General features: G+C 35.4%; 1 protein-coding gene and 1 long non-coding RNA gene across 3 annotated transcripts; both read right to left on the reverse strand.

Annotated features, from left to right (window-relative positions):
- Window positions 1-7,453: 7,453 nt before the first annotated feature.
- On the reverse strand, window positions 7,454-14,227 carry LOC130048308 (S-methylmethionine--homocysteine S-methyltransferase BHMT2-like). 2 transcript variants are annotated; one of them, XM_056144892.1, is made up of 7 exons: window positions 14,079-14,227; window positions 12,593-12,783; window positions 10,887-11,081; window positions 9,857-9,971; window positions 9,364-9,539; window positions 7,875-7,956; window positions 7,454-7,749 (listed from the first exon to the last, which is right to left on the reverse strand). In XM_056144892.1, the coding sequence occupies exons 1-7, from the start codon at window positions 14,089-14,091 to the stop codon at window positions 7,487-7,489; spliced, it is 1,035 nt and encodes a 344-aa protein (XP_056000867.1). In that variant the 5' UTR covers window positions 14,092-14,227; the 3' UTR covers window positions 7,454-7,486. The 2 variants fall into 2 exon arrangements, with proteins under 2 accessions (XP_056000867.1, XP_056000866.1); XM_056144891.1 differs by lacking the exon at window positions 14,079-14,227 and adding an exon at window positions 12,918-12,957.
- LOC130048309 (uncharacterized) lies at window positions 10,026-10,880 on the reverse strand. The gene is made up of 2 exons (XR_008797155.1): window positions 10,571-10,880; window positions 10,026-10,439 (listed from the first exon to the last, which is right to left on the reverse strand). It is a non-coding gene; the product is annotated as an uncharacterized LOC130048309 (long non-coding RNA).
- Window positions 14,228-14,465: the final 238 nt, after the last annotated feature.

A 14,465-nucleotide genomic window follows, 5' to 3' on the forward strand; every position in this document is an offset into this window, starting at 1 on the left:
GGGCAATGTTCTTTGAAATAATCACCATTGCATTTCTGAAATCAAGGTCGCCGCCCTGAATTTTTACCGCCCATATGATATGTACAGGCTAGACAACCAAGACAACTGCATTTGTCCAAATTCCGTGGTCTTTGTTTGAAGAACAGGGATATCAGTTTTCAAACAACAAATATGTAAAAGTCTTGATATCCTCTATGGAAAATAACATTTTAAGTTGATTTAAAACGTACACATTGTTAATTGTAATTAAGCGTATTTCATATCAATGTGCTGTCACAACATTCCGTGAAATTATGAATACTACGACGTTCTAATGGTGTATCAAGATTTTAAAATATTCTTCCCGAAATTTGTACATCAATTATTTAGAAATATCAGTCTAATACTTTGGGGAGGGTGTGATGCTAAAACATCCATTATAACACACGGTACCTAATATGCATTAAAAAAAATTATATGTTTATGCATAGAATTACCATTTTTCTCAATTCACTGCAACAGTGTATCATTCTTGTTAACAATGTAGATTATTAATATTTGTCAGGTTTTTTTTTTATACTTGCTTATGTAATATATGTCTCTTGATTTAGACGCGGGTTGTGTCGAAAATCTGAGTTTTAAATAAGCAACAGTGTTGTGCTTCTCATTTTTAGAGCCGATTGATTTAAATATGATAGAAAGTATTCATGTTTCCTACGTAATTGATAATAAATATACATGTGTTTGCCAACCACAATGGAGCTCCAACAGGACCTATTTTACCTAATATTGGTCTATCAAGAAATAAGTATAAAAGAATTGATACACGACGATTATTCGTACGAATCATTGTAAATTATAAATTGGCACGAGGGATAACTCGTACCTACATAAGATGAGATAACTCGTGGTCGTCACCCTGTAAGCGGTACCAGATAGCCTCGACCGTTATGCAATGGCTATTTGTGGTGTACTTTTACCCTTCTCCTTACTTGCTGTCTCTCTTCCATTCAAATGTAACAGATTCATCACGACCGTCGTGTCCCTTATCCGTTTGTTTACTATGTACCAGGAGCACGCTAGTGCAGAGCAGCAATGTTTTGTTTAAAAACTCTTCTTATTTCAAGATCCATGATCACAGTTTGGGGATTATTTTACGGAAGGATTATGTTTGTATGATATTCCATTCTTACTCAATGGTGAGTGTTCGTGTATCTTTTGATGAATTCTCTGCTCTGACGATATGTTCTGATACAGAGATAGCGTGGGTTGAGATAGCGTGGGTTGAGATAGCGTGGGTTGAGCAAATCCGGTTCAAATCAGTTATGGAGATGGACCGCAACATGGACAGTTCGGATTTGTTCAGTGTTCATGATTGGACATTATTTCATTACACGTGTACATTACTACATGCAGTCGAATGGAAAATTGCAGAATTTAGACTTAGATGTGGAGAAGTTTCGCGTATCTGTACGCACTCGAGGGGGGTGACATGTGTCACAATTGGGCTCATTGAACTTTTTGGACTTGTCTAACGTACCTCATATGTGTTTTATTCAGAAAATTACATTGCACACTTTGGCTCGTGACATTATATCGTTAGCTGCTTTTGTGGAATTTCGGTGGTGATTATTAATCAACTACTGCGCCGTCAACCATGGGCATCTACGAGGGACTCTTCAAATTTGGGAGATAAAATATTGTGCCATTGAAGTCATCATTTGAACGGAGAATTTAGTTTATTTCATGGAATTTATATTCTTATACGGTAAGTAATGCAGCATTGATAGTGATACAGATTTGATTTAATAGTCAACGAAGCAAACAGCATAGGTGCACATCAATTACTAGATCCGGTCGAAGCTGAAAGTAAATTTCCAGACATGAATTATGAAGGACTGCTCCGCGATTTGGTGAAGGCGTCAGTCCAAATATTCAGCCAAACTGAATCTAAGCCGATATTAGGGTGTTCCAGTCAAAATGGAGTACACTTTTTAGCATCACAGAAGGTTTTAGTCTGACCTAAATTTTTAACAAAATGGTGTTCACCTTCTATGCCCACGCTCAGCACTCCATGTTGTGTCGTCCTCTCCAATGCACAGATATTGGCGAAAAATTCGTTCGACCATTCTTCATTACCACATATTACTCAGGCCAGTATAGTTGTAATAAATGTTAAACATGTACATGGTGTCTGTTTACTGATATTATACCATGTGTATAAGGTTACTGTCTTCACATTAGTTCATTTACATACAGTGTACATTTATAAACACCATATACATCTTCTTGTCTACGGTGAAATATCAGAACCTAGCCTTATATCACATATTAGTTCATTCCCCTTTGTGTGATATATATATATCTCTTTAATAATTTTGGGAATAGTTTGAGTAGTTGCTTCTGTTGAAGATGTGTTTATACTGCACTTTTGATAATGAACAAGGGATTATGTTCCAGGTCATACCTGTGACTTCTTGTGGAAATCGTTTGCAGTGTTTGTTAATGAACAGTGGATTATGTCCTGGTTCATTTCTTGCGCTGTTTTATAGCTATTGCACAGGTCTGTTACGTACAGCCTGTTTTCATGATCATGAGGAGCAAAATTGAATTATTGTTTCATTTCCTGTGACTGATCATGCAGCTCATTTGTGAACCCCTGGACATACATGTACCTGTCTTGCATATCCGGCAGGTGTGCCCGCTTGAGGTGATCTATGTATTTGCTTGTATATGCAGCTTTGCACTTTTAATTTGATTAATACTTTCACATAAAAGGAAAGTTGCTTAATTTACATGTATATGATCTGGAGTTGGTGTTTATTGGGTGCTTTCTTTGTATTGTTGGTGGTAATATAGTGTAACAATTTGATAGATATATAGTATTACGTCAATATACATTCAATATGTTTTCAAGTAATATAACTCTATACTTCATAGATCAAAAATTAGTATATAATGAACGGCCTAACAATTGGTAAGAAGCACTTCAGACAGCATTCGACGCAAAATCAGGTTGTATTTGAAATCAGATTTTTATAACTATCATAGGATTTGCGAAATGCTGTCTTTAAACAATGCTATTGGAACACTTGTGACATTAATTTATTCGCCAGTATCCTGCCTCGAATAAAAACTCATCACACGCAGAGCATGCCCTTGCACATCGCATCAGGTGAGAGACATACACACCATATACAGGTGATAGTGGGATATAGTTGCATAAATATGGGACGTATCGAAGGTACGTGTAGATGCATCATCTGTACCGGACGTATCGAAGGCTATCAAAACTTCGAAATTGCGTGATGCAGTGTGTAAATTCAAAATAAAACATTGTTCCGGCAGTAAATAGAAACTTTGCTGAGGGAATGTCTATAGATTGGCAAATTTCATAGCAAAAATAGTACTAATCAGTGATATTCTTTTTGATTTTCATCAAAAGCAATTCAATGTTGAAAAATGTGTCATCTGAATTTAAATCATATCTGTCTTTAGCAATTTTGAAATATAAAGTCCATATATGAGTAAACACTCTGGCATTCCACAGCTCAGTTTTTGTTACTGGATAATCATTAAAATGTCAAATGAAATAGCACAACAGTTTAAGTGAACATGTCATTTATTACCATGATCAAACAAATGACGCAATAGACCAAAATATACAAAATTAATTGATTGGGACAACTTGATACAAACAACCCTTTTGTAAGGACTAGGTTTGCGAATGAGCAAATAAACATGTAAATTACACAAATTGATCCCAGCCAACATACATTAAAAATATTATTTATTCACTTCGAATCAACATTCAATTTTTGTTTTAAATCCGTAATAAAACACACAAGTAATATCATCTATTCAAAAGCGCATCATTTGAACAGCTAACACACTCGTAGTTCACTACGCAAAAAATCTAACGACATCCAAATAATGGAATCAGATTAGAGGGTTGACGTTTCGTCAGTCATTGAAATTACCACGTGCAATAATCTTAGCTGTGGTTAGTTGTTGAGAAATTTCAAGTTTTCCTTCATTATATTAAACCTACCCTGCACAGCTATTGGAAAACACTAACATGTATGTATATGTGTTGATTTTAGGAAAATGTTATGTGAAAAACCTGTTTTACGGGAATAGAGATAAAGAACCAGATTGTATATATGGACCTCGCTAAAGAACTTTTATTATATCTTTGGAGAATCCGTAGACCCAATCCACCCCAGCGAGCTACCGTCCTGCAGCTAAAATGCGATGTTACTGAAGAACCCAATTGGTTGTCTTGCACCAACACCCTTCACAATGTGTTACCTGTCTGCATAGGTATAATTCATTTCAATTATGAACAATTATCAAAAATGTAAATAAGAGTGCTGAATTTGAAATTCTCAATTTCAAAGTCGACCATGCTGCAACATGCAGTGTTGATGTAGCGAGTATCCAAGCGGATCTACTATCTAATTTTGATTAAATTACAGTTGTCGATGTAATCTGTGGATTCATTTATATGCGATTGGATTCCACGTCCTTTAAACAAAATACAGTACTATCAGAGCAGAAACATTTTAGATGGGTGTCCAGTTTTCGGTGATGGTTTTAATAACCTCCTAATGATATTGAAAATTGAGTTTCTAATGGAAAGTATGTTCATGTGATCACTTGTTCTCAATCACAAAAAAAGCATCCTATAAAAACTTTATGATAAAATAGGAATATTCTTTTCTCAGATTTCCGTAACTGTCCGTTATAAGTTAAGGATTGAGGCACTATCCATACATTGACATGGGATAATCCAGCGGGTACTTACTTACTTACTTAATCCACTTCGTCCCATGGGGGACATAGGGTAACCACAGTAGCTTTCAACGAGTAAGAGGGTTTGCTTCTATGGTTGTTTCCGTAACCCCAGCGGTTACTCCATGAATGGATATGATTTTTCAATGCCCAATTCTACCTGGACAAACATTTCAATATAGGTATCAGAGCGGGTCCCGAGTATTGTGCTAGGTAGTGGGTCCAAACTTAGGTCATTCTGCATAAAACTGACAAATTAAGACATTTGCTGTGTATATTAATCGGAGAACAACGTACTAGTAAATATTAAAATATTACAGTTTTCTTTTTAGTGCTTTTAATTTTTATGATTAAATGCCTTGTACAAAGTAGTTATCAATCAGTAAGTGCTGTATTTCCAATCGTAGTACAAACTGTCATGAAATAGTGTATCGGAATTCTTCAGTGTTGAGAAGGTAAATGTGAAATTGTGACCGTTTGCAACGGCTTCGAAAATAGCCATCTTTATTTACTGTTGGATTTCCACCATGTAAAGGTAAGAAATGCATGTTTCCTTGTGATAGGGAGTTAATACCGAGCGAAGCTCGGGCGGCCCGTCCGCGAAGCAAGGCTCTAAAGGTAACACGCATGTAAAAGAAAAAAGTCAAAATCAGCAAAAGAAAAAGAGATAATCTCTATATATACGTTCACTGAAATTTTCGTGATCCATATGGGCGCCGCCATTTATTTTTTCATTACCTGTTTCAACAGTTATTCGTGTTTTATTTTGAATGCCAATAATAGAAGACTATAACGTGCAATTCGTAATTTAAACACTCAGTTTGTTCAAAGTGAATAATATAATCATAATTGTAACAGGTTTTAGCAAATAAATACATATAAAACTGTAATACGGCTAAATAGATGAACGAGTTCATGAGTTTCTTTGAATAAGAATATCCGATAAAATTACGGTTACTTTTTTACCATTTTGAATTTATTTGTTAATTTTGTTTGGTTTTAACGGCCTTTTTCATTGCATACTTTATTATTGCAATCTCTACCCAGAGTTGTCGTTCCTTGATCTCACTTACACCTCTGTTAACATTTCAAAATAAGCAATGTTATTCCACATGTAAATCCACTTTTTTACGGCTAATAAAACTAAGAACTATTTTATATAATATCAGAAAAATGAAGAGGTGGATAAAAGTCATGTTGCAAGATGTTAGTGGGCTTCGCTCGTCTCAACGGTCACATCGTACATCTTAGGATGTTTAAGGTAAACAGCTGAAGCGGTCAAGGAATTCAATTTAACCCATTTTAATCACAAAAAGCGGCTGAAATTCAGGCAAGATTTTCCGAATCACTGTGTGACAATTATCTGACATTCGGAAGAGACGTCAGTCCAAATATCCAGCCTCGTCAAATCTCGCTTAGATTAGTTAGGTTTAAACCATCTTTGTACGTTTTCTTTACTTTAATAGTGACATATACTTCCACTTTTTTCATGTAAGGACCTCTGATCCAATTTTTCAGTCAATCAGAGCGTTTCCCATTTACGCGGGATGTAAAATTAAGTCGCTAAATGAAAAACCAAACCTGAAAGACTACTTCAAATCCGGATTTGTTTGTTTTTTCAAAACGGCAATTTCGTCGAAACCTACGCGCGCGGGTGACGTTAAACGTAGAATTAACTTTAGTCAGCCTTACCTGAAAAATCCAAATTTCACACACACTTTCTATCAGAAATGCTCAAAATGGGGTTAATTTCATCCAAACACACCTCATTTACCCAAAACCTGTTTCATTTCACAAAGATCAGAAATTAAAAAAAACATGATTGTACAATCAAGCACACATATAATTAATATACCATACAGTAGATCACTATTAAATGTACATGCAAGGTGAAGATAACGAACAGTGATCAATCTCATAACTCCTACAATGTAATTAATACTTGAAGTACACAGAGAAAGCAAAACGCTACGCAAAAACATATGTATCCATTGGTTCATGAGAACAAAATATTGTCACGGTAACATTAGCAAAAGATATTTGTTTTGATTCATTATTTCTTATTATTCATTATTCAGATTTAATAAGGATAGAAATTCGATATGAATATCAAAATGAGAGAAAAAAATAAACTTTATCAAAATCAGTACAACAACTATCAACAACCGACTGGAATTGTTAATTAATACAAAAACAATCAACAACCGACTGGAATTGTTAATTAGTACAACAATCAGCAACCGATTGGAATTGTTAATTAGTACGACAACCGACTGGAATTTTTAATTAGTACAACAACAATCATCAACCGACTGGAATTGTTAATTAGTACAACAACAATCATCAACCGACTGGAATTGTTAATTAATACAACAATCAACAACCGACTGGAATTGTTAATTAGTACAACAATCAACAACCGACTGGAATTGTTAATTAGTACAACAACTGACTGGAATTTTTAATTTGTACAACAACAATCATCAACCGACTGGAATTGTTAATTAGTACAACAACAAGCATCAACCGACTGGAATTGTTAATTAATACAACAACAATCATCAACCAACTGGAATTGTTAATTAGTACAACAACTATCAACAACCAACTGGAATTGTTAATTAGTACAACAACAATCAACAACCGACTGGAATTGTTAATTAGTACAACAACAATCATCAACCGACTGGAATTTTTAATTAGTCTAATGATATTACATATCATGAACACCTGCGTGATGCTTCTCCAAAAACGTTTTCTTTCCAAATTTGTAGTGCTTTGACATATCCGGTGCATATTTGCTGGCTGGGGGACGTCTATTGTATTCCTCCGCTACCAAGCGGGTATAGTGTGAAGCATTGCCGCAACAAAGACCAATATACTGCACGCCGATTTCTCTGGCCTGTCTCGCGAAATCAGCCACCTGACTTCTGCTGCAGAAAAATCTAGGGAGATCAACGGGGAATGCAGGACTGCCTGCAAAAAAGTGGAATCAAACAATAAATATTATATAATAGATAAATTAACCGCTTTCGTATTCAGACAAGAGCTTAATAAACTATTGTTCTTATTGTAAGTCCATCGACCCGCATATAACATACCCGTGTCTGGATCTATCAATAACTCCATTGTTGGTTCTTCTGGAGTAGTTCGAAATGGAACAGGGAGAGCAGCAATGGGTCCCTGAAAAGATATAACTAAGATATACTTAATCTGTCAATGTGTCAATTCTTTCGAGAAAAAACCAAAACATGTCTAATACCGTAGTAAAAACAAACAAAAGTACTTTAATCATCATGATTTAACCATATTTATCAGAATGCTACAATGAACAGGTAGATTACAGCGATCTCGTATTCCCCGTCACGTTGCATCGAGACCTGCCGTAGCAATGACAAACCTCACAATTGAATATACAAGCAGTATCATTTTTAAAAACATTTAAAAAGATCATTTTAAACTTGCATTGAATCTGTAATTCGGTATCTATGGATACAGATCTTTTTACCAAAAACAATGTAGCTTTGTCTTCTCATAGTTACTATGTTAACCATAGTTTAGTATTCTTTTATGCCCTTTTCTATGTCTTTGTTATTCTCTGTTTTAGTTTGCTTTTATTGTCCAGGGTCATAATTAGATAAAGCATTATATAAATGAACAATAATAACGAGCTATAACTGTGTTGGGATGCCACCACAAATGTCTCCGAACACCTCCCCATGTCAGAAAAACTTTTTGATGCCAGATATGCACTCAGGGTCCTCCAAAAACCCTAGAAACTAAATTTGGTTGAAATCCGACGGACTTCTTTTTTGGCCGCCATTTTGTTCAATGGCGGCCATTTTGAAACATTTGAAAATAGATTGTAAGGAAAAAATGATGGTAGAAATGAACTGTGGACCCTCCAATTACCCTAGAACCCAAATGTTGCAGAGATTTTAACACTTTGAAATATTTCGGTATATGGCGGCCATTTTGAAAATGGTGGCTCAAATTTTTTTTTTTAATGGTGGGAATGAACTCGGGGTCACCAAATTACCCTAGAAATAAAATTTGGTTGAAATCGGACAACCTTGAGTTTTTGACGTTTTTGGCCGCCATCTTGAAACGGCGGCCATTTTGAAAATTTCGAAAGTTGATTGCACCCCTCCTCATGACCCCCTATCACCTCAAAATGTTTGAAGTGGATCTGTCGAAGCACTTTCATAAAATCGCGCGGACAAATTTCTCTGGAAAGAAGAGGAATAAAAAGAAGAAGAAGAAAATAAGAATAATAAGAAACGGAGCAAAAACAATATGTCTCCGACACTTTGTGTTCGGAGACATAATAATAATCATTTGATCAAGTTAGGTGGTTCATTGCACTTGCTTGAATAAAGAGATATTCCGTGTGCCAACCATACGAGAATTCCCCTCTATCGCTTATAGCATATTCATATACAGATATGTGCATTACCTGATAACATTTACCGCGAAAAGTGCATTGATTTAAAATGATACACATGTAACCACTAAAGTAAATATGTTTACAGTTTAGGAAGTTTACTTCACTAACATTAAATATGGGAATGACTCTTCACTATTCACTACCTTGCACACTTTTCGGATCTCTCTCAGTAAAGGAAGCATTGTTACAGGTCCTCTTAAACAGTTCAGTCCAACCACAGCTGCCCCGGCATCCTCCAGCTTTTTACATGCCTCCGGATAAGTTAACCTGTCTTTGGTTTCGTCTTTTTCTTGCGGTGTCAGGGTGACAACTGCAGGCACTATCAATTACATTTGATATTTAAAAAACTACAAACTGTAAAATTTTGTATTGTTGTAGCATGAAATATTCGTCGTTTCCAAAAAAAATCTTTGCGTTTGTACTTGATGTGGTTCAGGAGAGTTTGTTGCCTATTTGTAGTTAATTTTCTCATTTGAATTTAAAGGAGGTTTATAATTCATGGGTTTGTTCATGCCACGAACACCAGGAAAAGTAACATCCACCCCCCAAATACATACGTATGCTTTGAATATTTATAGCATTGTCTTTCACCGATTTTCACGGTTAATTTTCTAAACTAGGCTGTTTATTTCTTACGTCCATTGCCATACTCTTTGATACACTCTAGTGCCAGCATTGCCTCAGCAAACTCATCATACCGCTCTGCTATGATGTAATCAGCACCACACTGCACTGCCCATTCGATCTGTTCCTATAAAGATAATCAAAGTAGTACCATACAATTCAATGTTTACATTCCTGACTGTTTTCTTTATGAGAACCCCTAGGAAATTCAATATGCTCATTTCCCTATATACGCAAGTAGATGTAGATGTCTCATTTGTATGCGTGTGAATGCTGTCAGTGGAGGGAAATTATGGAAATTAGCATGTAATGGCTTGTGTGTTATTCTATGATCGTTATAACGATCTAGTTTGCCATTACAACCTATCATTGGGTCAAAGCTGTCTGACGTGTTTCATATTGATGATTATGCCGTTCTTGCCACACTAATTTTGACTACGGATTACTCCGTTTACCTGATCAAGATATAGGGCTTATGTCGGGTGTAAACGGTCGACAGGGGACGCATACTTCTTCTAGGCACCTCATCCCACCTCTGGTATACCCAGGGGTCCGTGTTTGTCCAATTCTTTATTTTGTTTTGCTTATGGTACAGCTGTAGTTATGAGATAAATCACTGTTCGTTATATTCGATTTTTCATTTTATATCAATGTACATTCAATGTCGTCGTCTTCTGAATTGATATTTTGATTACTATATTTGTCTACACCGTCGTACATACACACCCTATCTTGTAGATTTACACCTTATAATGAAGTGTCATGTGGTTTAATGTATATGTAGTATATTCAAAATGGACGATGAAACTGCAACAATATCGTCGGAGAACCTGTTTGGAAATAGATCATTGAATTCAACATACATGTACTGTTGAGAGAGTCGATTTATCATTAAGATTCCAAATTGTTAAAAATGGTACCCCCCTTTTCAATTGAACAATAACACTTTACAGTAATTTTTGACTTTATATATGAATGCAATTATAGGCTAGAGTTTGTTGCGTAAAATGAATAATATTCATCTATCACAGTGGCGACTTACCCGAAACATATCTCGGACCTCCTCAATAGATTTGGGGTCGTCTCGACGAAAGACGGTGGTGTTACAGATGTCTCCCGCCATCAAGGTCCCCGTCTTGACCGCCACTTCCTTCGCCATTCTCAGGGCGCGGACATTCAGCTCCATCAAATCGTCCTCACGACCGATAATTTTCATCTTTGCTCGATGACCATAATACTGTAAAGTCAATAGGAGAAGTGGTGTAAGAGAAGAGTGGAGCTTCATTTGATCTTATAGTGACGCGAAGTAAAATTATATTTCTGCAAATTTTCTCAAATGAATTTAATTGCCTTCACTCCTACAACATGTACTTATAAACTGGTAAACATACATTTTTTTTTAATCATTTATTAATCATACAGAAAAGTAATCAAGGATTATGAGAAAATAGTATTAGTTGACATTTCCATATCTTATTGCAAAACAAGCTGCAACTGATGGTATTTTTCAACTATACAATTATGCGTCAATACGCCAGTTTCAAGATACGAACTCTTCTGTATAGGAGGTGCATTTAGTGGAACTTTGAATGCCTAAGTGGGACAGAGTGGATATACAGCCAACTAGGAAGACGATGAAATGTATTAAAAGCGGCTTCTCTTTAAATATGTAAATGTGGGAAATACTATCGAAAGAAATATTTTACCGAAGTGGAAACATACAAACAATGTCATATTTGTTAGAAATATCTTGGATATGATACTTATGACCAGCGAGAGAACGTGATAGGATAAGAATTCTATGTATTTAATTACTCCCTAAATACTTATCACTTACTTAGTTTGTGTATCAGTCGAATTCGGGTTATCAAACAGCGTATGAGAAACTTATTGAGTACATTCACTTACGCTGTGATGAATATCTGTCCCACTCCCGCGTGTAAAAAAATTCTTTCGCACCTTACTATGTACGAGAGTTCTCCAAAGGGAAATAACTCGGACGTATCTCGAAACCGGCGTATTGACACTTATCGGTAGAACTTATAAAATTTTCAAGAATTTCTGAAGATAAATTCAGCAATATAAACAAGGGAATATTGTTTGAGAGCACACCTACAATGAACGTTTCGTAAAAGCCGCCATTGCACCGTAGGAACGATGATTGCCAAACATAATCTGGTTGCACTGAGACCGAGGTCATACAAAGATGAAGGCTGACGTGAGCAATTACACATTTCGTCTGCGTTGAAATATTACATCGTGTCATGAATGACTTCAGGTATTGTAAGTGTAAGAAAATAATCAAATAATGCAAATGCACCACTCAAATAAAATTCTCTTAAGTAATGAATTTGCTATAAATTTGGCATATCATATTGTTTACAAATCTGACATATGTGAATTGCCTCTATTTCGCATTTTCCCCAAACTTCTGACCTCCGAAGTCATTGCACATCGGAGATTACGACTAGGAATTTCTGACAGGATGACAATGATTCATGTGACTACATTTTGTGCTGATCTGATGGGTTTATTGCTTCAGATTCGCTCTCACTCTATGGAATTATATACATGGATATATATTCAATTACAAATCTGTTATTATAATTGTTTTTTTATTTGTCAATTTATTTACTGTCAGTTACAGCTTGTATTGATTTAACGCATATTGAATATTTTTAAGAATAGTTCACATAAAGTGCATACATCTGATCCTATAAGGCTATTTATTCAATTATCTACACATACGGTATAAGCAACGACAACGTCACTTCCGGCATGTACGAATTCTTCATGAAGACCTTTAACAACTTCAGGGTGTTCTAATACGACTTCTGGAATAAAAGCGCCAGCCTGCAAATATCCTCTCCTCTCTAGCTCCATTAGATAGCCTTCAGCCACTATGATATCTTTTCCATTTTTCAGACGTTCCCTTAATCCTTGTCAGAAGAAATGAAAATGAAGAAGTGATGAAATAAGAGTATGATTTTAAGAAGCAAGGCTCTAAAGGCAACACGTATGTAAAAGAAAAAAGTCAAAATCAGCAAAAGAAAAAGAGATAATCTCTATATACGTTCACTGAAATTTTCGTGATCCATATGGGCGCCGCCATTTATTTTTTCATTACCTGCTTCAACAGTTATTCGTGTTTTATTTTGAATGCCAATAATAGAAGACTCTGACGTGCAAATCGTAATTTAAACACTCAGTTTGTTCAAAGTGAATAGTATAATTATCATTATAACAGATTTTAGCAAATAATTACATATAAAACCGTAATACGACTAAATAGATGAACGAGTTCATGAGTTTCTTAGAATATACGATAAAATTACGGTTACTTTTTTACCATTTTGAATTTATTGGTTAATTTTGTTTAGTTTTATAACGGCCTTTTTCATTGCATACGGAATGTATTATTGTTGTTTATAATTGTTTGCTTTGAAAAAGAGAAAAAAGGTCGAGGCTAAATGTGACGTCACAATGCACAGTTTACGTCGCCTTGCGTTTTATTCCCCGCGTTCAATGAATAGGTGGATCCTGTAAAAGTGTTCTCCCCATATAAACCCCTTTAATATTGAGATCTTACTGGGTTTTTTAGCGCAAGGAAAATTTCATTAAAAATATATATTTTTAAATGAATCATAATCCACCGTACTTAACGGAATTATGATTACCACTTGAGACACTCCAATGACCATTACATGCTTCGCTCGGTCCAACGGTCACATCGTATACATATTACTTTGAACATAAGTTATCACTAACTTTGCCCAAATCAATGCAATGAATATATTCATGCATGATGATCATGCATACAATGTACATGTATGTTGAAATTTTATGGGTTTCTATTTTTTTCATAAACACCCACGGCTAAATGTTTTGTAACATTAATTTAAACAACAAAGGAGAGAAGTTGATCATCCATGAGAGAGATGAATGATGGCTTTAGTGGGTTTTTCTTAAGAGTGCGACCAGAATGAATAATCACCACGAACTGTTTTCCGTATCGTACGACACACACTTCTTCTCGATAAGCTCTTACTATCTATCATTTATTTGATCAAATGCAATTTTTACATGAATTATCGGTTATTTTAAACGAGTGGTTTATAAAATGTTTCTTTCTGACATATACACCCTGCATAGCATTATTCTCTTGAACAATGGACATTCATGTTAAAAATATAAGTTATCTTTAGCAATGCATTTATAGATCTATACACTGTACCTTCCACAGCCATCGTACTTTCAGATGTATTTTCTTTATGGTCTCCTCAGAAAATAAAATCGATCGCTTAAACATCGAACCCGATCAAATATACTTCATTTATGAAGATACGATTACGCCGTAGTACTACTTAACGCTATTGCGCTTTTATATTCATGCCTGGAAGGGGTACTTCATGCCACTGCGCATTTAAATAATACATTGGAAGGGTACTGCCTTTTGTATCCGCTCACATTACGTATATTAGCCGTGGTTGTATGATTAAGAAAACACTCGACTCTTTCGAGAGCCCCTAAAATAAATACCAATTGGCGAGCCCCCTAAATCTTTCGGATGAAAAAAAAAAACATTTGGGGATCATCGTGGAATAGTTCAAGGATTGCTGAT

This window comes from Ostrea edulis, chromosome 7 (assembly GCF_947568905.1).
Source record: "Ostrea edulis chromosome 7, xbOstEdul1.1, whole genome shotgun sequence".
Classification (NCBI taxonomy): domain Eukaryota; kingdom Metazoa; phylum Mollusca; class Bivalvia; order Ostreida; family Ostreidae; genus Ostrea; species Ostrea edulis.